Genomic DNA, 24,374 nt, shown 5'->3' on the forward strand with positions numbered 1-24,374 from the left:
TGCACACGGAAGCCAGGAGCTTCTGATAAGGGAAGTCACAACCTTCTGTGTCTTAGTTAGCTAATTTAGTGTTGGAATTTTTTTTTTAAATTTTTTGGTGGGGGAGGCAGATTAGGGAGTAGAAATCCCTAAAACAAATTTCCATAGATACAGAAGCACACTCACTTGAGTTGTTTTGTTTTGCAGATCTAAGTTCAGGAAAAAAATTAGCCTCTACCTGAAAAGACACATAGATCATTTGACTTAGTTTCCTTTTTTTAAAAAATTTATTTAATTTACTTGAAAGTCACAGTTACACAGAGAGAGAAGGAGAGGCAGAGAGAGAGAGAGAGAGAGAGAGAGAGAGAGTATTCCATGCGCTAGTTGACTCCACAAATGGCCACAATGGCCAGAGCTGCACCCACCTGAAGCCAAGAGCCAGGAGCTTCTTCCGGGTCTCCCACTCGAGTGCAGGGGCCCAAGGATTTGGGCCATCTTCTACTGCTTTCCCAGGCCATAGCAGAAAGCTGGATCGGAAGCGGAGTAGCTGAGACTCGAACCGGTGGGATGCTGGCAGTGCAGGTGGTGGCTTTACCTGCTATACCACGGTGCCGGCCCCAGCTTCCTTATTTTCATAGACATGGAAACTGAATCATACATGTACACACATACCACAACACTCCTGTCTGATGCTGATAACACAGTAGCTATGCAAGAGAAGAGAGGTTGACTGAGCAGAGCACTTGACCCAAGCTGGGGTCTGGGTACGAGACTGAGAGGGCTGGGAGCCTTGTGGGACAGGGAGCCGGCCAGGTTCTGCGCATGAGCAAAGCAGGTGGAAGGAGAAGGGCTGGCTGACCACAGCCTTGCGGGCAGTGAGTGCGCCTTGCAGGAGTTCCTTGGGAATATCAGACTTTGGATTTTTTTTTTCAAAAGACACCAGAAAATTGGACTTTATGTGCAATCTCCTTTTTTAATGTTCCTAACTCCATCAGTTTTTTTAAGCACTATGTGAGCAGACACAGCGTGTCCGCAGGCCACCACGTCTTACAGATTGGCAGCTCTAGTTCTGTATAGCAGGGCAGAGAGAGCTAGCGTGTGGGGAGAAACACAGTGACGGTCTTGGCAGCCTTCAGAGCCCGCTCACCGCTGCCCCAACGTCCCGGCCGCCGCCCCGTGGCGTGGCGTCCCTTTTCTTCTTTGTGCCAGTGACATACACTGGTGTTCCCCCAACGCATCCCCTGCATGGCCCGAGCTTGTTCACCTTGTTTCTTTATAGTGGGAAATTGAAAACACATCCCGAAGCACCGGGAATCTTCAAGAGAATTCATGAGAAACGTGTGTTATGAAGGAACTATGAGGGCCGGCGCCGTGGCTCACTTGGTTAATCCTCTGCCTGTGGCGCCAGCATCCCATATGGGCGTTGGGTTCCAGTCCCGGCTGCTCCTCTTCCAGTCCAGCTCTCTGCTGTGGCCTGGGAGAGCAGTGGAGGATGGCCCAAGTGCTTGGGCCCCTGTACCCCATGGGAGACCAGGAGGAGGCACTTGGCTCCTGGCTTCAGATCGGCGCAGTGCTGGCCATAGCGGCCATTTGGGGAGTGAACCAACAGAGGGAAGACCTTTCTCTCTGTCTCTCTCTTTCACTGTCTGTAACTCTACCTGTCAAATAAATTTAAAAAAAGAAAGAAAGAAAGAAAGAAAGAAAGAAAGAAAGAAAGAAACTATGCATGGATTTCAAAAAGGCCCCCAAATAAGCTCCCCTTGTAAAGCCATTTTTTCCATGCCCTTTTTCAAGTTCCCTTGTCCCCATCACCAGCCTCAACAACCATCTGTGGCCGACCTTATTTTGCCTTCATCCCTGCTCGACACTGCCTCCCTGATCACTGTGGCGCACACCTCACGTGTCATTTAACCATGTTGTCATGAGGCTGTTTAACATTACCTGAGAATCCTATCAAGTGAAACACAATATCACCAAGGAATTACATCAAGGATTCCATTGTCCATTGTGTTATCCGTTCAGATTGTGTTGGTTCACAGGAGGGTCTGATTCCGTTGGTTGATGGGTCTGGTATGGCTCGTGATGCGCAGGCTCCTCCTCCATCTCTCTGTTCTCCTTGGAGTTGGTTTGTTGAAGACACAGGGTGGTTTGTTCCACAGGACTTCCTAGAGTTTCTGTGTCGCTGATGGTCCGTGTCTCCTCCTTCTGTTCCCTGTCCCTCCTGCAACAGGTTAGATTTGGATGCTTTCGGGCAAGGTTGTGTCATTGGTGGTCACGTGTCTTTTCCAAGATACTGATAATGTCAGGTTGTCCCCCCCCCCCCAACTTGTGATGGTAGCAGCCCTGGATGCTCGGGGCTTAGATTTCTTAATTTCAGACAAGATGCAGAAGAGTCAGAGTCCAAATTCTACCACCCTTGGTTTGTTAGAATATTTCTGGGAAGAGAAACTTGGCTCCCCATTAGTACGGTTTGTATAGCGGAAGTAAGATACATCTTTGATTCTTCGCCTTTATTTACCAGTTCTCAAAATAATGCACTGTTTTTCTGGTTCTCCAAAGGGGACTGATGAGGAGCTTTGAGAAATATCATTATAAACAAATTTGACGTGTTCCAAGCCATTGCAGTTAACTTTATCGATTATTAATTGCCTGTCTTCCACCAACTTCTTCCAGTTGGCTTCTGAGCATGGGTGTGTAGGCACGTGTGCTGCTTTTAAATTTTCGTAGCTATTAGCAGTTACTATAAAACCACACAAAGCACTTGGAAGGGAGGCTGCTACTTTAATAGCTTACCTCCAGGCAGCATTTCCTTAATGGATTGTGGGTGAGGAATGTGGCATCATGTGTTACAGAAAATCGCTGGAGAGGTGTCCTCGTTTTTATTGTAACTCTTCACGTCACCATTCATTCACCCCTTTATTTATTCTCTGGGCATTCCCGGGTTCCTAACACCCTGTACGTCAGAGTTGGAGTTCCTGGAGACTCAGAAATGAGCAAGCTATAATCCATGCCCAGGGAGTGCACAAGACAGATGTTCACACGACAGGAGTTGGTGTGTCATCAGGATGACACCATAGAGAGCCAGCCAAGGAGGGGCGTGCTGTTGCACACTCACAGGGGCAGCCCCCCAGGTTTGCTCATACTGTGATAACGCTCTCATAATTTGGTTTTAGATGTTAAGAAAACAGACTCCGTGTCGATTTTCAGTGCTGTACTAACAGAAATTTCTAACTATTAAATTATGCAGCATTTGCAAACCCTGGAGCCCTTCTGTTTGCTGGGGTACTTCCTGTTTGAGAGAGTCCTTCGTGGCCCTCACTAAGACCGAGGCGTTCTTAATTTGGATTGCACACAGGAAGTGGTATAAAAATGGGGATTTGACTTGGCCCTTGGCATAGTGCTGCTTTAACTTTATTCTGCAGTTGCCCACCCCCACTGCCCTGGCCCGGGACTGCCTTACAGATTCTGGTTCCTGGGTCAGGGGGACAGCTGGAGGGTCTGCAATTCCTACTACTTCAAGGTGTGGCTCAGGGTCGTGGTTGCTGGGCCCCACTTCAAGTGGCAAGAACTTCAGCCACACAGACCAAGCCCTGACCGTGAACATGGGTGATAACTCATCTCGCCTGGCCTTATGGACCTCGTCAGGACAAAGTTCCTGGTCACTTCATACAATGCCCAATTCTGTAACTTTTTAAGTCAAACTTTAGTATTCCATTGATTTTATATAATTCCTCTTGCAACACATGGTAATATAAAATTGTAAGTAAAACGGAGATTACCCCACTTGCAATCTGACTGTTGTTATCAGTATTAATAGCATGTAGCCTGTCTTGATTTTTTCTATATTTATACATATAGAATTTTTTTGCACATAGCATCATGTTTTTTTATAATATTTTATTTATTATTTATTATTTTTTTTGACAGGCAGAGTGGACAGTGAGAGAGAGACAGAGAGAAAGGTCTTCCTTTGCCGTTGGTTCACCCTCCAATGGCCGCCGTGGCCAGCGCGCTGCGGCCGGTGCACCGCACCTATCCGAAGGCAGGAGCCAGGTGCTTCTCCTGGTCTCCCATGGGGTGCAGGGCCCAAGCACTTGGGCCATCCTCCACTGCACTCCCGGGCCATAGCAGAGAGCTGGCCTGGAAGAGGGGCAACCGGGACAGAATCCGGCACCCCGACCGGGACTAGAACCTGGTGTGCCGGCGCCGCAAGGCGGAGGATTAGCCTAGTGAGCCGCGGCGCCAGCCTAGCATCATGTTTTATGCAACCTGATTTTCATTTCCACTTAATGATACATCTTGGACAGTTTTCCAAGTCAGAAGCTATCTAATCTATCTTATTGTAATTTATGGAAGTATTCCTATTGATGTTTATTTTTCATATTATTGTAGCACTATCTGTAATCACCAAAAAATCATTCTGGTAAGTACATCCTTATACTGTTACAGAGTAAATTCCTAAAATAAATGCATGTTTTAATTTTTAATTTTTTTAGTCAATGTCTACTTTTTTCCCAGAAAGTTATAGCACTTAATATTACCAACACCATTAGTTGTCCCAAACTCTTGATAGCACATTTAAATTTTGGCCAAGCTGATGTTTTAGAGGATGGCGTTGTCGCATAATAGATAAAGCTACGTGCATGCCTGGCATCACGTATGGGCACTGGTTTGTGTCCTGCCTGTTCCACTTCTGATCCAGCTCCCTGCTAACAGCCTGGGGAAAGCAGCAGGAGATGGCTTAAGTGTTTGGACCCCTGCCATTCATGTGGGAGACCCTGAAGAAGCTCCTGGCTCTGGCCTGGCCCAGCCCTGTCTGTTGTGGCCATCTGGGGAATGAACCAGCATGTGGGAGATCTCTCTCTCTCTCTGTCTCTCCCTCTCTGACTTTCAAATAAATAAATAAATATTTTTTTTCTTTTTTTGACAGGCAGAGTGGACAGTGAGAGAGAGAGAGACAGAGAGAAAGGTCTTCCTTTGCCGTTGGTTCACCCTCCAATGGCCGCCGTGGCCGGTGTGCTGCGGCCGGCGCACTGCTCTGATCCGATGGCAGGAACCAGGTGCTTCTCCTAGTCTCCCGTGGGGTGCAGGGCCCAAGGACTTGGGCCATCCTCCACTGTACTCCCTGGCCACAGCAGAGAGCTGGCCTGGAAGAGGGACAACCGGGACAGAATCCGGCGCCCCAACCGGGACTAGAACCTGGTGTGCTGGCACCGCAAGGCGGAAGATTAGCCTAGTGAGCCGTGGCGCTGGCCAAAATAAATAAATCTTAAAAAGGAGATGTTTTATTTGCATTTCTTTTCTACTAGAATAATTAGGTATGGCTCCATATATCTATTGGCTAATCTGTGTTCACTTTCTCTGTGAATTACTGCAGTTTTTTTCTTTCCCACTTAAAAAATTAGGTTATTGTCATCACTTTGCAGGTGCATTTTACATATTAGGTATATTACTTTTTTTTTTTAAACTTTTATTTAATGCATAAACATATTAGGTATATTACTTTGTCATGTATAGCCAGTATTTGCCCCAATCTGTCTTTCCGTCTTTCTTATCATCCTCTCTTGCTCTTCAAAGGGTTTTTTCCATTTTTATGGCTATTCTGTCCCATTTCCTCTGGTTGGAAGGTCTGTGTGCTGACTGTCACGAGTGGCTACGAACCCAAGTAGCTCCGTGACTGGATTAGAAGATTTGCACCTGCTCTCCGCCCCGGGATACAGTTCTGAGGCTGTTGGTGAAGCTGGTGGGGAGAGTGCAACTTGGGAAAAACAGACGCCTGTCCTGAAGTTGGCAATGAACTGATGAAGTGTGCTGATGTCTGCAGCGTAGGCTGAAATGCATCAAAAACTCGGGTGCATTGAGAGATGGAGGGAGGAGTGGGCGGAGCAAATGCTGGTTGTGGGATCCACATGGGGGAGTATGAAGTTCTCCCCACTTTTCCGAATGCTTGCAGATTTTCACAGTGATGTGCTTGGGGGAGGACACCTGCATTGTTTCAGAAGAGGATCTGTTGTAAACCTTGAATCATGAACGTGACTTGCCGTGGTTCCCTGATTAGGTTTCTTCCTCCTGGTATCTCTCTTCCTCTTCCATCTCAGTTCACTGCGTTTCCACCCCCAGGAGATGGCCACAGACCTTGTCTCTGCTCCGTGTTCCCAGTCGCCCTGGACCGCAGCTACGGCCTTACTAACCTGTCACAGTCACCAGGCTGTTTCTTTAGGGCAGCGGCTCTGTTCCTGCGATGCCTTCCACACAAGCAAACACCGGACGAACAGCAGTAACTAGACTGCCAGTGGCGTCAGCAGTTACAATGTTCTTATCGGCAGCCTGGAAAATACTTCTGCATTTCCTAGCAAGGCGGCCCAGGAGCAACCGTGACAGCCGCTTGTCTGCGAGGGGCACCCTCGCTCGCCACCCCAGCCCTGTGGGAAACACTTGTGCACCAGAAGCAAGGCTGAGAGGAGCTTCCCGGGCCTAAGTGCAGCCTTTCGGAGAGGCTGTGCCTCTCCCGCCCAGTTCTTCGACGCCAGTGCCCCAGTTCAGAGGCACTTCATCCTCTAGTTAATTGTTCAGCTCATTGAGTAAAAAGCTGGCAATTCGCACAGAGGGGAGTGGAAAGAATGCCTGGTGTAGGCAGGGGAACTGCAGGTCAGGCGTAAGGGCTGGGAGCGAGCAGCCCAGGGCCAGGCACGGAACCCACGTGCACGCCCTCAGTTGGCCCTCCGCTTGTCACGCAAAGCCTCGAGCATGTTCAGTGTGTGCTGCATCAGAGGACAGAACACACGACGGCTCACTTGCAGAACTCCACAAGGATGATCTTGATACAGATTGAAATACCGGGAGCAAATACACAGTGGATAGGGACTGTCCCCAGGTGCAGGGTCGCAGGTGCCACAGACGCTGGGTGTGTATTTTAAAGATGGTTTTTATGTATTTTATAAATGTGCTACTGAGCATCATGACTTTATTTTATCAACTTAAAATATTCTGGATATTAAGTGCTTCCTTGTTCAACACCATCAAGTCTTTTGATAATCTCCTTTTTTTTTCTCAAATTTTGCTTTTGTTCATGCCAAAATGGACCAAATTATCCTTTTAATGATACCAGCCTGAAAATCTTTTTTTTTTAACTTTTATTTAATGAATATAAATTTCCAAAGTACAGCTTATGGATTACAATGGCTCCCCCCCGCAATAACTTCCCTCCCACTCGCAACCCTCCCCTTTCCCACTCCCTCTCCCCTTCCATTCACATCAAGATTCATTTTCAATTCTCTTTATATACAGATCAGTTTAGCATATATAAAGTAAAGATTTCAACAGTTTGCACCCACATAGAAACACAAAGTGAAAAATACTGTTTGAGTACTAGTTATAGCATTAAATCACAATGTATAGCACATTAAGGACAGAGATCCTACATGAGGAGTAAGTGCACAGTGACTCCTGTTGTTGACTTAACAAATTGACACTCTTGTTTATGGCATCAGTAATCACCCTAGGCTCTTGTCATGAGTTTCCAAGGCTATGGAAGCCTTTTGAGTTCACCGACTCTGATTATATCCATTTTAGTATTTTTTTTGTTCTAGTACTATTGGTTGAACTCTGTAATTAACACACAATTATTCTTAGGTGTTTAAATTTTAACTGAAAAGTGATCCCTATTAGGAATTTGGAAAACATTATGCTGAGTGAAATAAGCCAGTCCCAAAGGGATAAATATCATATGTTCTCCCTGATCGGTGACAACTAACCGAGCACCAAAAAGGAAACCTGTTAAAGTGAAATGAACACTATGAGAAACGGTGACTTGATCAGCCCTTGCCCTGACTGTTGATGAACAACTTAATAGGTTATCCCTCTTAGTATTTTTTTTTGTTTGTTCTACTTAATACTTTTGGTTGAATACTGTAATCAATACACAGTTATTCTTAAGTGTTGAAACTTAACTGAAAAGTGATCGCTGTTAAATATAAGAGTGGGGATAAGAGAGGGAAGAGATGTGCAATTTGGGATCAGCCTGAAAAATCTTATTATAAGTGCTAACTGCCATGTATGGCAGTTTTTCTGTGTGTGTATTTTAAGATTTATTTATTTGAAATGGGACAGATGTTGTGGCATAGCAGGTAAAGTCGCTATAAAGTCCCATACGAGGTACTGGTTTTTGTGTCCCTGCTGGTTTGTGTCCCAGCTGCTCCACTTCTGATCCAGCTCCCTGCTAATGGCCTGGAAGGCCGCAGAAGATGGCCCACGTGCTTGGGCCCCTGCCACCCGCATGGGAGACATGAACGAAGCCCCTGACTTTGGCCTGGCCCAGCCCTGACCATTGTGGCTGTCTGGGGAGTGAACCAGCAGATGGAAGACTGATCTCTGTCTGTTTTTCCCCCTCTCTCTGTAACTCTGACTTTCAAATAAATAAATAAATAAATATTTTTAAAAAGAGAGAGCTTCGTTTGCTGGTTTGCTCCCCAAATGGGTGTAACAGCTCCTGAAGTCAGGAGCCAGGAGCTCCATGTGGGTCTCCCTCGTGGGTGGGTACAGGGGCCCAAGCACTTAGACCATCACCTGCTGCCTTCCCAGGCACATTAGCAGGAAACTGGATCAAAAGTGGGGCAGCCAGGGCGGTAACCAGCGGTCCTATGTGGCATGCCGTGACGCTGGCCCCACTGTGTTTCTTGAATTGGTATTGTGGGCTTGGGCGGTGAGACTCCTGCCCGGTCTCCATGCCTGCTGACCCCTGAGAGGTTTGTGTCATGTTCTGCCTGGCACCCTGGGGCTCTCCTGCTCCGCCAGCCTGGGGCCACCGTGCCTGCTCCTTTAATGGTTTTGGAGGAGTATTGTGGTCACAGATTTTCAGGGGATGTTTCCCTTCCCCCACAGCCAGGACTCGGGGGAATAAGCACGGTTGTCATCTTCCCCTGTGGGTGGACAGGTGTCTTCTGGCCTGTTTGGGCGTCTCAGCGCTCCCTCCTACGTTGGTGGGTGTCTGGTCTCCCAGCGCCGTGTGTGTAGAGTCATAAGAAAGCAACCATTCAGGATTACAGGAAGGGCTGCTCAGATTCCAGTCCCATCAGAATCTTTGCAAGGGGAACCTTGGAAAGCACCCCGGGTCATGACGTGCAGCTGGGGAGGGGAAGCACTGACTTACAGTGGCGTGTTTTACCCAACAAGTGTGTGTGTGTGTGGGGGGGGTATATTTATTTTTTTCCACTGAGTGTGTCTTCAAGTTACCTTATCAGCAGCAATGGAAGGAGAAGCCCCTTACAATTAGCAATTAGGTAATTAGAATATAATTAGGTAATTAGAAAAAACATCCTCTTAAAATTGGCTAGGAGACCAGCCTTCCTGGCGGTCCTACTATGTGCTATGGGTTGCGCTTAGGCCTTCCGCGTGCGCTCATTGTGGCACAGGACCACACATCAAGGTAGAAACACAATGACTAGCTCTAGGTCACACACTCCTAAGTGGCGGGATCAGACCCAGGCCCACAAGACGCTCACTGCCCGCCCTTTCTCCTTCCGCTGTGACGTATGTGAAATACGGAGAGACGCTGTCTTCATACATACGGTTAGAGCAGGTGCCGGGTGTCTGTTCAGTTCACTTACTCAGGGTACCTCCTCCTCCCACGATGCCAGCGCTGCTGTACTCACTGGCTTTGACCGAGAGGCTGTGGTTTTAGGAAAGTTCATTACTTCGGCTAAACCCCGGGGAAGTAGTCTGTCTGCTTCTCCCTCTTTTAGCTCTGGTATGTCTTGTAAAGCGGGGCTTATCACAAAGCATGCAGTCACACAGCCCCCTGACGGTCGCCTCCTGGCTCTGCGGGAGGGCTGTGTGCATGCGTGCCTGGGTGCGGGTTGGGCCCGCGTGCATGTTGGGGGCTACAGGTACAAGGGAAAGAGGGGCGGGAAAATGGAGAGCTGGAGATTGAGGTCTCTGGGCTGGTGTCCATGGCCCCAGGTGGCTCGGGGTGGAGGTAGAGAGCCGGGCCTGGGAGCTACTTGGCCCCTGTACCTCGTGAGGCCCTGTAGGGGGCAGATGGGGTGTTGGTGATGGGGTGTCCGCTCATCCCTCCCTAGGGCTGGGGCGCCCATCTTTTCTCTCCAGCCTCGGCCTCGGCGGGCGGGCTTTTTCTCCACGCTGGGAGGGGCTGAGAGGTGTGACTTGGCGGGCGCGATGGAGGAACGACACTTGCCTTCAGTGGGGCTGCCAGCACACAGCCTGAGTCTTGCCTCCCTGTCGTCAACAGCTCTCCACCTGGGTCTCCTGTGCAGACGACCGGCAGGATGGCTGCGAACAAGAGCAAGGGCCAGAGCTCCTTGGCCCTGCACAAGGTGATCATGGTCGGCAGTGGAGGGGTCGGCAAGTCGGCCCTGACGCTTCAGTTCATGTACGACGAGGTAAGAGGCGCCAGCCACCCCGCCCGCCCGCCAGCTCTGTGTCCAGTGGTTTCTGTTTAGCTTTCTCGGCGGGGAGCGGGGAGTGCTAACCAGCGTTAAGACCTGGATTGCTGATTCCAGGTGGTAATTTCAGCCCTGGTGGGGTGTGAGTGGGGGGGTTTCCAGGAGTCTCTGCTGGTGTTCTTTCCACTGTTAGGCTTGGAGCTTGCTTTGTGAGCCGGGCACAGGCGGGGAGAGAGGCCTGTGTGCGGGTGTCTGTGCGGAACGCGTCAGCTGTCCAGCTCTGTGACTCTCCATTTGGGGACACAGCGAGTGGGGAGCTCAGGCTTTCTCCAGGTGGTGACGTCAGGCTGTCGCCGTGCAGCATGGAAGAGCTTGCACCCCGCTGCCCTGAAGTCCCATCACTGAGTGTGGGCCATGTGACTGACTGGCATCGGGTCCACGGTGACAGCCAGGGTCCCTGCTGGCCGGCCATAGCTGCTGCCGCAGCCAAGGCAGTGTTGGGTCAGGGCTTACGCTTCAGGGCGTCTCCCTTGCGTCATGTCTGCACTGATGTATGTCTCAGGACATTTGCCAAAGAAGGCGGAGCCGTGGTGGGATTGCAGATCCGCATCTCTGTCCCCCAGACTCCCCCTCCCCCTGCCCCGGGCCTGCTTCCTCTTTTATTGGAGTGGCCCTGGCCGTTTTTGGCATCTAGCCAAGGGAAGTAGGATGAGGGGCTGAGTTGGCCTGGGGTGGTTGGGTGCCTGTATGTGGTTTGCAGTCCCTCTAGTGTGTGGCCAAGTTGCCACCCACTGTGCTGACTCAAATGCACTGTGATGTGCAGGGCCAGGTGGATCCAGGCGTGAACGCCTCCTGTGGCACCTGGCACTGCAGGGGTGGGGGGCGACAGGGAAGAAACAAAGGAAGGGCTGGCGCCGCGGCTCACTAGGCTAATTCTCCACCTAGCGGCACCGGCACATCAGGTTCTAGTCCCGGTCGGGGCACCGGATTTTGTCCCGGTTGCCCCTCTTCCAGGCCAGCTTTCTGCTGTGGCCCGGGAGTGCAGTAGAGGATGGCCCAAGTGCTTGGGCCCTGCACCCCATGGGAGACCAGGAGAAGCACCTGGCTCCTGCCTTCAGATCGGCGCGGTGCGCCGGTCGCAGCGCGTTGGCCGCGGCGGCCATTGGAGGGTGAACCAACGGCAAAGGAAGACCTTTCTCTCTCTGTCTCTCTCTGTCTCTCTCTCTCTCACTGTCCACTCTGCCTGTAAAAAACAAACAAAACAAAACAAACAAACAAACAAAAACAAAGGAAGAAATGTGGGGAGCTAGAGAGCCATCCAGACAGTTCTTTCAGATTTCACAGCAAACCTGATAGAGGCATCCTGAACTTGGTAGTCCAGCGGTCTCTCCCTGCCTATCCGTGGGAGGGGTGCCCTGCACACTGCAGATTCCACAGCGCTCAAGCCCTTCCGTAAGGTGCTGTGGTGTTTGCACACAAGCTTGCGCACATCCTCCTACAGAGCTTGTGTCATCTCCAGATTACTCTGATACCTCACACAGCGTAATGCCACGTAAGTAGCTGTCCTATAACCGTTTTGGAGTGATGACAAGAAAGTGTGCACGTGTATGCAGATGCAGCCATTGTTGGTCTAACTGCGTTTTTAATCCACGTGCTGGTTAAATCCACAGATGCAGAGCGCGTGGGTGCGGAGGCGGCTCGTGTGTGAGGAAATGGGATTGTGCGGGCGCTCCCCATCGCTGTGTTCTGTCGGCAGCAGCCGTGCTGTTCCATGCGCAGCGGACAGCAGACAGGACACGCGGGCATCTGCACAAAGACAGAACACCAACTGGCTCTCGCGGGAACTTCCACCCCTTGCTGAGGGTGGCTGCCCTGGGAGGCCCCAGCACCTCCCAGCACTGGGTGCAGTGGCAGCCAGCTCTCCACACGGGCCACATCCAGACCACAGCAGGGGCAGAACCCTGGCAGATCAGGGGAGGGGGCGACGATGGCGAGGCCTCAGGATGCCAGAGCCGAGGGCACGTTCAGCCCCAGAGCCCAGCTCTGCGAGGAAAGAGCAAGGTGCAGTTGGGCGGGGCAGGCACGGGGTGAAGTAGCTGTGCTTGTCCTGAGTTGGTTTCTGGAACAGCGCCACCCTGTGGGACCCTCTGCAGTGATGAGGGTGTCGTGTGTTCTGCCCAGCACTAGAATGCAGCTACTGGCCGCTCTACTGGACAGGACGGTTCTCGAACCATAACTTTGGAGCTTAAAGAGCCCCTAGAACAATGTCCAAACCCAGGAGACCATGGAATCTCCTGGGGGAATGTTTTGAAAAATACCTGCTGAGTAACGTTTCTGGAACAATGATTGATGTCCTCACGATGCTGAATCATGTACTCCCGATGCTGCCAACACATCCAGGGGTAGCAGCTCCTGCCCGAGGGACTGTCTGGTCCAGCCCGACCACACAGAAGGGGAAACTGAGTCCCGTGCTCGGATGCTTGTTCATGACCATCCCTTGGGCTGGTCAAGCTCTGCTCCTGGTCCCCTGCATTACGCGCAGGCTAACAGCGTAGTTAGCTTCTATGGGGGATTTCCAGGAATGCTGGGTTAAGGTGGGAGCCACGGTCACAGAAGACTTCGTTTATGCCTAACTTCTGCCTGTGAGAAGATCTGGGGGGAGTTGCCAGTGCGGGCAGTGATCAGAAATTTTAATCCTTTTGTCTTCGGTCCAACTCTCAGAGACTTAGCTGTTTGTCTCCTTTGGGAAAGTAGATTTCTTTTCTTCGTCTTCTCTTTAGATATTTATTTATTTATTTGAGAGGTTAAGAGGGAGAGACAAAGAGAAAGGTCTTCCATCTACTGATTCACTCCCCAAATGGTCACAATGGCCAGAGCTGGGCCAATTTAAAACCAGGAGCTTCCTCTGGGCCTCCCATGCTGGTACAGGGGCCCAAGGACTTGGGCCATCTTCCACTGCTTTCCCAGGCCGTAGCAGAGAGCTGGATCAGAAGAGGAGCAGCCTGGACTCGAACCAGTGCCCATGTGGGATGCCAGTACTATAGGCAGAGGCTTAGCCCACTACACCACAGCACTGGCCCCTGGGAAAGCAGATTTCTAAAGCAGCAAGTGCTAGCGACTTCTGTCTCGGGCAGAGTCAGCTCAAATTGTGGTTCAGGGTGTGTTAGAGCCATCTGCCCTGAGCGTCTGAGAGGGAATCCCACGGGGCACAGATGCGAAGGCTGTGGTGGTTTCCCATGTTTAGGCCTGGGTAAGTTGCCAGGCTGGGATGTTCTTTTTTCTTTTTCTTTTTCTTTTCTTTCTTTCTTTCTTTCTTTTTTTTTTTTTTTTTTTTTTTTTTTTTTTTTTTTTTTTTTTTTTTTTTACAGGCAGAGTGGACAGTAGAGAGAGAGAGAGAGAGAGACAGAGAGAAAGGTCTTCCTTTGCCGTTGGTTCACCCTCCAATGGCTGCCATGGCTGGCGCACCTCGTGGACCCAAAGGCAGGAGCCAGGTACTTCTCCTGGTCTCCCATGGGGTGCAGGGCCCAAGGACTTGGGCCATCCTCCACTGCACTCCCGGGCCACGGCAGAGAGCTGGCCTGGAAGAGGGGCAACCGGGACAGAATCCGGCGCCCCGACTGGGACTAGAACCTGGTGTGCTGGTGCTGCAAGGCAGAGGATTAGCCTAGTGAGCTGCAGCACCGGCCCATCACTCACTTTTCATCACTCTGAAACAATCAGCACAACTCCCATACTGGCAGTGGGCCCCATGCCTGTGTCTGCCTCCGCCGCCCCTGGCCCCGGGCAGCTGCTTTCTGCTCCTAGGGCTTTGTCCTGGCCATTTCCAGGAAATGGGGCCGTGCGGTGTGCGACCTCCGTGCCTGGCTCCCTTTCACTCAGCACGGTGTTAGGAAGTTCATCCGTGTTGGAGCATGGAACTATGCTTCATTCTCTTTTGGAAAAAATGGACAGGATTTGCATAAAATTTACCCTTTGAAAGTGTACCTTTGAGCGGGATTTTAGCATATCCACAAGGTTGTACAACCCTCAGCACTGTGGAATTCCAGAACATTTTCATCACCCAAAAAGTACCTTGTGCACAGGAGCAGTCACTTCCTGAGCCTCATCCGGCTAGACTGGGCAGCTGCAGATTTGTCTCTTCCGCATATTTCACCTACATACAGGCTTAGCCGGTATATGACCTTGGGCGCCTGGCTTCGTTTACCTAACTGTAGATTGACAAGGTTCATCCTCATTGTCGCCATCACCAGTGCGTCATTCCTTTTCATGACTGAAGAATATTCCAGTCGCCTGGACACTCCATGTTCTATTCTCCATTCATCAGCTGATGGACATTTGGGTTGCTTCTGCTGTTTGGTTGTTATGAATAAAGCTGCGACAAAGATTTCCACAGAGGTGGTTGTGCAGACACAGGTCTCACGTCCTCTTGGGTCCTGTATACCTGGGCATGGAAGTGCTGGGCCACGAGATTCTGAGTGTGACTCTGTGAGGCACCGAAGGATAGCTTTGTACGGTAGCTGCACCACTGTGCAGTGTAGTGGGGTTCAGGCGTCCGGATTTTTGTTTTTTGTCTCTAATTTGAGAGGCAGAGAGAGAGGGGACACTAATAGAGCTCCCACCCATGGGGTCATTCCCCAGCTGCCCACAGTGGCGGAGGGTGGATGGGAGCCATAGCCAGGAGCCCGGAACGCAATGCCAGTATCCTGCACGGGTGGTGGGAAGGCAGCTGTCAGTGGGCTCTAGGCTCCCCATGTCCTTCCTAGCGCTTGCTGCTGTCCGTCTTCTCAGGGACAGCCATCCTGGGGGTTGAAGTGATATCTGGTGTGGTGTTGACTTACATTTCCCCCACTGGCCATTTGTGTATATCGTCTTTGGAGAATTGTCTGTTTTCCATCATTTGTCTTTTGAAAAAGCCATGTATTTGAGAAGTGGACAGAGAGCTTCCATCGACTGTTTCGCTCCCCAGATACTGGCAGTGGTGGAGACTGGGTCAGGCTGAGCCGGAGCTGAGGACTCAGCCTGGGTTTTCCACGTGGGCGGCAGGGACCCTGTCACTTGGGCCATCTCACGGCCGTCTCACGGCCCCCATGGATCTGCAGTAGCAGGAAGCTGGAGTCGGGAGCGGAGGACCCAAGCACTCCAGCATGGTACCTGAGTGTCCTAACTGCTGGGTCAGACTCCTTCCTGCACCTGTTTGTATCTTCCGTGTCGCATTTTAAGAGTTCTTTATATATTCTTGGATACAAGTGCCTTATTAGACATGATGGATGCAGATATCCGCCGAGTGGTCTCTTCACTTGCTTGAAAATGCCTCTGAAGCATTAAAGTTTTTCATTTCAATGGCGTCTAGCTGTATCTGTGTTTTCCTTGTTGCTTGTGCTGTCATGTCTAAGACCCCATGGCCAAATCTAAGGTCATAAAGGCTTGCCTGTTTCCTCTAAGGGTTAAGAGTTTATAGTTTAAACTCTTCTTTTTTTAAAGATTTATTTACTTACTTGAAATTCAGAGTTACACAGAGAAAGAAGGAGAGGCAGAGGGAGAGAGAGAGGTCTACCATCTGCTGGTTCACTCCCCAGATGGGTGCAACAGCTGGAGCTGTGCTGATTCGAAGCCAGGAGCCAGGGGTCTCCTCCTGGTCTCACATGCAGGTGCAGGGGTCCATGGACTTGGGCCATCTTCTACTGCTTTCCCAGGCCATGGCAGAGAGCTGGATCAGAAGTGGAGCAGGTGGGACTTGTACCGGCGCCCATATGGGATGCTGGCACTGCAGGCGGCGGCTTCACCCTCTATTCCACAATGCTGGCCCCTAGTTTTAAACTCTTACATTTAGGTCTTTGACCTGTTTTAAGTTCATTTTTGTATGTTAGTGTGAAGCATGGATCCAGTTTTCTTTCTTTCTTTTTTTTTTTTTTTAATCAGGACACTTTCTTTTTAAAAAAAAGATTTATTTATTTGAGAGGCAGAGTTACAGAGATAGAGGGAGAGAGAGGTCTTCCATTTAATTATTCACTCCCCAAATGGCCATAATGGCTGGAGTAGGCCAATCTGAAGCTCAGAGCCAGGAGCTTCCTCTGGGTCTCCCACATGGATTCAGGAGCCCAAGCACTTGGGCCATCTTCCACTGCTTTCCCAGGCTGTAAGCAGAGAGAACTGGATCAGAAGAGGAGCAGCCGGGACTCGATCCAGCATCCGTATGGGATGCTGGCACTGCAGGTGGAGGCCTAGCCCACTGCCCACAGTGCCGGCTCCCCGAGTTTCATTTTGTTATGTGTAGGTATCCAGTTGTACCAGCACCAGTTCAGTAGTGCTGTGTTGTCATTTCCATACCATTTTTCTGATTTTCTTGATTTTTTAGCATCATTGACATTTCTTACTTGCTGTATAACAAAGAGCTCTGAAATTTCAATATCCTTATTTCTAAATAATTCAGTTACTGAAAGGGGTTTAACATTTCTTCAGAAAAAATTTTTTTTGCCCTTCCTCTTTTTCTAGTGGGATGCATTCTATGAAAAGTTTCTCTTCTGAAAGCTCTTGAGTGGGGGTGTGGGGCCCCGTAGATGGGATGCGGGTTGGGACACCTGTATCCTGTCGGAGTACCCGGGTTTGAGTCCTGGCCTCATTCCTGTCCAGCTTCCTGCCAATGTGCGCCACTGTGGGGCAGCAGTGCTGACTTGGGGGTTTGGGCCTGTGTTGCCTGGGGGACCTGGGGTGGGTTCCCAGCTCCTGGCTTCACTGTGGCCTGGCCCCCGCTGTTGTGAGCATCTCAGTTGTGGATCAGAGCTCTTTGTCTCTCTGCCTCTCAAATAAATACAAGAAATAAAAAGTAAGAAAAAGTCTTTCCATCTGGAGAATACAATCTCCTGAATTGATTCCATTCTTTTTCTTTTTTTTTAGAAAAGATAAATTTATTAGCCGGCGCTGCGGCTCACTTGGCTAATCCTCCACCTGCGGTGCTGACACCTCGGGTTCTAGTCCTGGTTGGGGCACCGGATTCAGTCCCGGTTGCTCCTCTTCCAGGCTAGCTCTCTGCTGTGGCCCGGGAGTGCAGCGGAGGATGGCCCAAGTGCTTGGGCCCTGTACCCGCATGGGAGACCAGGAGGAAGCACCTGGCCCCTGGCTTTGGATTGGCACAGCGCGTTGGCTGTAGTGGCCATTTGGGGGGTGAACCAATGGAAAGGAAGACCTTTCTCTCTGTCTCTCTCTCTCACTGTCTAACTCTGCCTGTCAAAAGAAAAAAAGATTAATTTATTTATTTGAAAGAGTTACACAGAGAGAGAGGGAGAGGGAGAGGGAGAGAGAGAGAGAGAGGGAAAGGTCTTCTGTCCATTGGTTCACTCCCCAGATGGCCACAACGGCCGGAGATGCACCAATTCGAAGCCAGGAACTTCCTCCAGGTCTTCCATGTGGGTGCAGGGGCCCAAGGATTTGGGCCATCCTCCGCTGCTTTCCCAGGCACATTAGCAGGGAGCTGGATCGGAAGTGGAGCACTTGGGTCTTGAACCTGCGCCCATAGGGGATGCCGGTGCTGCAGATGGCGGCTTTACCCACTACACCACAGCACTGGCCCCAATTCCATTCTTTTTCTATGTGGGTTCATTACCCATGTAATATTGTTAGCCTCATTTGCTTTGGGTTTTCTGTTGAACAGCTTTTAAGTTTTAAGTCTATTCTTCTTGATGTCTTTTTGGCAAACTCATACATATATAAAGAAGTTTATTCTTTACTCTCCCTAATTTCCCTGTGCAAAAAATACACAGGGCTTTGATCTGTGGCTGTTAACACGCAGCGCCTCCGTGAGTTACCTGGTCTGTTCTTGGGCAGGAGTTGCTGTTGATTAGATTCTCAGGAGCTGGAGAGCTGGGACAAGGGACTGCTGAATCCCTCTCCGCAGGGGGACTGTCCTGGTCTCTGCTCCCACAGGCAGTGGACAGGTATCCTTCCCCAGGGCGCGTTGGCCGACTGTGGGATTTTTGCCAGTCTGGCAGGTGAAAAATGGTACCCCAGTGGAGCTTTAATTTTAATTTTCTTGATGAGGATGAGTATCTCTCTCTGTCTCTCTTTTTTTTTTTTTTTTTTTTTAAATTTGAGAGGCAGAGAGAGAGAGTGAGTGAGCGCTCCCATCTGCTGGGTCACTTGCCCTGTGTTCGACAGCTGTGGTTGGGCTGGTGCCAAAGCTGGGAGCTGGGAACGCAATCCAGGTCTCCCACCTGGGTGAGGCAGGACCCCAGTTACTTGAGCCGTCACCGCTGCCTCCCAGGGCCTGCGTTAGCAGGAGGCTGGGGCTGGGAGTCAGAGGCAGTCAGACACTCCCAGATGGGACGTGGGCGTCTCAACAGGTAGACCAGGTGCCTGGCCTGAATATGTTCTGTGTTTCGCGTTGCTCATTTGTGTTTTTCTGTGCATGAGTGTTGCCCACCCTCGGCACTGCATTGCTGCTGTGCCCCCCTCCCATTTCTAGGAACTCTGTGGATATTAGAGGGGTTGGCTCTTTGCGATAATGGGGTCCAGTGTCTCCTCTTTGTCATTTGCCTTTGTTATACCATACTGAAGATATAAAGTACTTTTTTTTTTTTTTGACAGGCAGAGTGGATAGAGAGAGAGACAGAGAGAAAGGTCTTCCTTTTGCCGTTGGTTCATCCTCCAATGGCCACCACGGCTGGCGCGCTGCGGCCGGCGCACTGCGCTGATCCGATGGCAGGAGCCAGGTGCTTTTCCTGGTCTCCCATGGGGTGCAGGGCCCAAGCACTTGGGCCATCCTCCACTGCACTCCCGGGCCACAGCAGAGAGCTGGCCTGGAAGAGGGGCAACCAGGACAGAATCCGACGCCCCAGCCGGGACTAGAACCCGGTGTGCCGGCTCCGCTAGGTGGAGGATTAGCCTAGTGAGCCGCGGCGCCGGCTAAAGTACTTTTTATGTAGTCTAATTTATCAGTTTTTTCTTACGTGGCTTCTGGATTTTGAGCCGTAGTTAAAGAGGCCTTCCCTTCGTGAAGGTAATGAAAGGACCCCGCCCATTTTCCTTTTGCTGGTTGGGCGGTTGTGTTTTCTACATTGAATCCTTGCCCCATCTGGGGTGGATCTCGTCATGTAGTAATTGAAACCTGTTGGGGCCTCTTGCTAACTTCTCAGGCGGTTTTTGAATCCCTGGAAACCCTGAGTGCCGGCACCTGGCTCTCACCTTCCACTGCTCGTGTTAAGATTCTGTGCTGACAGTCATATCGCCACATGTTCTGCTCAGTCCTCAGTCTTCTCATCTGTAGACTGGGCCTGTCTGTCTCTGTGGCTCACAGACAACACGGAGCACGGCAGGATGGAGCAGTAGAGAAGCGAAGGGTCTCGTGTCCTTTTCTTGGATCTTAGCCACCGTGTGACAGAGGCACCCAGCCCACACTTGGCTGATTTGAAGCCAAGTACTCAGGCACCGATGCGCATTTGTAGCGGATCTTGCCCCACTGCGTCCCAATTCGCGATGCTGTTTATCTCCCCAGTTTGTGGAAGACTACGAGCCCACGAAGGCCGACAGCTACAGGAAGAAAGTGGTTCTGGACGGCGAGGAGGTGCAGATAGACATCCTGGACACGGCCGGCCAGGAGGACTACGCGGCCATTCGAGACAACTACTTCCGGAGTGGGGAAGGCTTCCTGCTGCTGTTCTCCATCACCGAGCACGAGTCCTTCACGGCCACAGCTGAGTTCAGGTGCGTGGGGCAGGACGGAACCACCTCGCACTTGTGCCTGGCGTCTGCGCTGAGGCTTGAGCTTGGTGATAGGTGGAATTCTTTCTGAAGGATTTTCTGGGCCTTGCTGAACCTTGGCACATTTCTTTTTCTTTTTCTCTTTATTTTATTTTATTTTTTATTTTTTGACAGGCAGAGTGGACAGTGAGAGAGAGAGAGAGAGAGAGACAGAGAGAGAGGTCTTCCTTTTTCTTTTGGTTCACCCCCCAATGGCCGCTGCGGCTGGTGCACTGTGGCCAGCGCACCACGCTGATCCTATGGCAGGAGCCAGATGCCTCTCCTGGTTCTCCCTTGCAGGTGCAGGGCGCAAGCACTTCTGGGCCATAGCAGAGAGCTGGAATGGAAGAGGAGCAACCGGGACAGAATCCGGCGCCCCAAATGGGACTAGAACCCGGGGTGCTGGTGCCGCAGGTGGAGGATTAGCCTATTGAGCCGCGGCGCCGGCCTCTTTTTCTTTTTTGAAGAATTTATGTATTTACTTGAGAGGTAAAGTTATAAACAGTGAGAGGGAGAGACAGAGAGAGGTCTTTCATCTGCTGGGTCACTCCCCAGTTGGCTACAATGGCCGGAGCTGGGACCATCCGAAGCCAGGAACCAGGAGCTTCCTCCAGGTCGCCCTGGGGCCCAAGGACTTGGGCCATCTTCTGCTTTCCCAGGCCACAGCAGAGAGTTGGATCTGAAGAGGAGCAGCTGGGACTCGAACCAGTGCCCATATGGGATGCCGAGGCCGCAGGCAAAGGATTAACCTGGTGCACCACAGCGTTGGCCCCTAGGATATTTCATTCTGCTGTTATCATGAGCTCCCAGGGCTCCCTGCTTTACGATTGCTGATGTCAAAAATAATGTTAAGGATCTTATTTGTCAAGAGATGACGCTCAGCCAAAACCTGCCATTTTGCTCAGATAATCCTGAAACATGGGGTTTGAAAACAGCTAATCATCTTTTTTTTTTTTAACATCTTACTAAAATAAATATAAATAAATAATAAAACCTGAGGTTTAGGAACTGTGGGCAGGAGAATGAGGGACATGCATTGGAGTAGCCCCTCGCTACCCCTGGGAGGATCGTTAGCATGGGGGCAGGAGAGAACCTGCCTGTGTAATCAGATGGGCCTGCCCTGCTGCTTCCCAGCCGAGTGACCGCGGACGCGAGACTCAGCCTGGTACCTCGGGTTCTTCCTCTGTCAGTGCACTTGGGAGCTGAGAAGCGGAACGCAAGGACACAGGAGGCTGTGGATTCTGTAGGGGGTGGGAACCACAGCCCCTCCCTGTGCCCCTGACCCACTGTCCGAGTAGGTGCATCTTCCCCACCATGACTGCCGTGCAAATGTGGCACCTGAACACTCTGGAAGTCCACTTGGTGGTTAGGAAACGGGGGGGTGGGGTGGTCGTGGCCTAATTCTTGTCTTCCACGACCTTCTCTGCACGCCGTCCCCTGCCCTTCCCGTCACTCCTACACAGCTGTAGTTTTCAGCTACCCTGCCAATCCGCATCTGTCCTGAAGGTTTGTCTGTTTTCAGTCTAATTGGGAACTAAAGAGGTCAAAAAGGAAAACACCGAAAACCAAGTGGATTTTTTTTTCATTCTTTAGCAAGCTGATCGGAAAGTAAGGTTGATCAGGCAGAGGTGACAGTGGGGAAGCTAAGTGTCGCCCCCAAGACTCGGAAGGAAGAATCTTGAGCCAGGCGGCCTCTCGAGGGCTGAACGCAGGTAAAGCAGCAGCGAGCGTGGCAGGTCGCAGGGGAGCGCCTCGGTGGTCATTCGGCCTGAAGGGAGCCGAGCGTGTCACCTCTCCGGGACCGCGGTGTGCGGGTGGTCATCAGTGATGACTGGGAACATTGTGAGAAGCACTAGTGACCCGTAGACCTCTCAGACATGCCTCGGGCTTCCTAGGCTCGGACGCCATCACAGTGGCATCCATGCCGTCCCGTCCTCCTGCCGTCTCGAGAGGGAAACGGGACAGAGGCACAGCCTGCCTTGTCCTCTTCCCCGGAATGAACCCTTTATCTCCCATCGCCCGTGACTCCCCAGGATGGGGGGTGCTGGGCGGCAGAGTCCTCTCCGGAGTGTAGGCAGGGCGCCCTAGGCCTGGCCCTGGACTATCGCATGCACACAGCGGGTAGCCCTGTGATCTCGCCTTGGGAAAGGGTCTCCGTCCTTGTGTGAGACCAGGGGCCCTAAGGAGAAGCCACAGAGGTGGATTCCGACCACAGAAGGGAGAAGCTGGCCCTGATGACTTGAACTGGCGAGCAAGTCTCAGAGCTGCCTGGGGGTCTTACGACACTGGAAACAGGAGAGTATTGTTTTAAAACTCTGTTTGGGAGACAGACAGAGCTCCCATCTGCTGCCTCACTCCCTCCACGGCCGCATTGCCCGGGGCTGGGTCAGTCCAGGTCTCCCGTCCGGGTGCTTGGGGTCCGATCCCATGCTGCCTGCCAGGACGCGCATCGGCAGGAAGCTGGACTCAGAAATGAAGCTGGACTTGAACACAGGCCCTCGGAGGTGGGACGTGGGCGTGCCAGCCGACAGCTCAACCGCTGGACCCAGAATCCTCTCCTAGGTCGTCAGGGCCACTGTGGGCGAACGCAGTCGCCTTCATGCTTGTCAGCAGCCCTCACACATGGCCTTTCTGCACTTCTCTTCCAGATGGAGAAGCGCCACCGTAAAAATAAATGCTGATATACACCAGCTTCTCTGAAATGTTTAAAAAAGATTTATTTGAGAGGCAGAGTGACAGAGAGTAAGAGACAGCACCCATCTGCTGGTTCACTCTCCTAGTGCCTGCAGCAGCCAGGGCTGGGCCAGGCTGAAGCCGGGAGCCAGGAGCCCCATCCTAGGTCTCCCACACAGGTGACCAGTACTTGCACCATCTTGTGTGACCTTCCCAGGTACATTAGCAGGGCACTGGGACAGGTGGAGCAGCCAGGACTTGAACTTGTGCTCTGATGTAGAATGTTGGTGTTGCAGACGGCTGCCCCCCAATCCCAGCCCTATCTTTGGATTTTTTTAATACACTTTTTCTTCCATGAAATTTTTTAAAGATTTATTTTTACTCATTCATTCATTGATTCATTCATTCTAAAAGCAGTGCGACAGAATGAGAGAGGGAGATTTTACATATGCTTGTTCACTCCCCACGTGTCCTCCATGGGCAGGGCTGGGCAAGACTGAACCTGGAGCTCAGTGCAGGTCTCCCAAGTGGTTGGCAGGGACCCGAGTATTTGAACCATCACCTGCTGCCTCCTGGGGTGTGCATTAGCGGGAAGCTGGAACCAGGAGTGGAGCGAGACTCAAAATCAGCCACGCTGATATGGGATGTGGGTGTCCCGAGGGGCGTCTTAAATAGGCCAAGCTCCTACCTCCAGTACGTTTGTTTATGATGTGACTTTACGTACCTCTGCAAGACTCATGAGCCAGAAAGCTACCAGTCTTTATTGTTCATAGTTTGTGTTAATCAAGTGACTTCCGAATGTATCAGGCTCTTTGACCCTGTTCAAAGGAGAGGATATGGGGTGGATCTTGTGGCCCAGTGGGTTAAACTCTGTTTTGGAAGCCTGTGTCCCATATAGGAGTGTCTGCGTTTGAGTCCTGCCTCTGCTTCCCATACAGCTTCCTGCTACTGTACCTGGGGGGCAGCAGATGGTGGTTCAAGTACTGGGGTACCTGCCACCCACAAGGGAGACCTGGATGAAGTTCTGGTTCCTGGCTTCAGCCTGGCCCAGCCCCGACTATGTGGGCATTTGGGGAATGGACCAATGGATGGAAGAGATTTCTCTGTCTCTGTCTCTGTCTCTCTCTGTCTCTCTCTCTGTCACTCTGCCTTTCAGATAGATAAAATGAATAAATAAGCATTTAGTAAAAGGTAGGGGAGGGGTAGATGTTGTGGCACAGCAGGTTGAGTCGCTGCTTATGATGCCAGCGTCCCAGAGCAGAGTGGTAGCCTGAGTCCTGCCTACTCCACTTCCGATCCAGCTTCCTGCTAACATGCCTGAAGGCAGCAAATGTTGGCCCAAGTAACTGGGGTCCCTGCCACCACACGGGAGGGAGACCCTGATGGAGTTTGGGGCTCCTGGCTTGGCCTGGCCCAGCCCTGGCTGTTGTGGGCATTTGGAGAGTGAAGCAGCAGGTGGATCTCTCTCTCTCTCTCTGTCTCTCTCGTGCTGCCTTTCATTAAATAAGTAAAACACTTTTTTTTTTTTTTTAAATGTAGGGGATAACACAGCTACTCAGAGGCCATTCTCAAGCATTTACTTTCTTTTCA

General features: G+C 51.2%; 1 protein-coding gene across 2 annotated transcripts in view; it reads left to right on the plus strand.

The window, feature by feature from the left end:
• Window positions 1-24,374, plus strand: part of RALB (RAS like proto-oncogene B) — a 40,395-nt gene that overhangs the window by 10,762 nt on the left and 5,259 nt on the right. For both annotated transcript variants that reach the window (XM_051848758.2, XM_070071032.1), the window contains exons 2-3: window positions 10,226-10,376; window positions 19,867-20,075. In XM_051848758.2, the coding sequence (XP_051704718.1) occupies window positions 10,263-10,376; window positions 19,867-20,075 (323 nt within the window). In that variant the 5' untranslated portion in view covers window positions 10,226-10,262. The remainder of the gene's footprint in view (window positions 1-10,225; window positions 10,377-19,866; window positions 20,076-24,374) is intronic.

This window comes from Oryctolagus cuniculus, chromosome 3 (genome assembly GCF_964237555.1).
Source record: "Oryctolagus cuniculus chromosome 3, mOryCun1.1, whole genome shotgun sequence".
NCBI classification, from domain to species: domain Eukaryota; kingdom Metazoa; phylum Chordata; class Mammalia; order Lagomorpha; family Leporidae; genus Oryctolagus; species Oryctolagus cuniculus.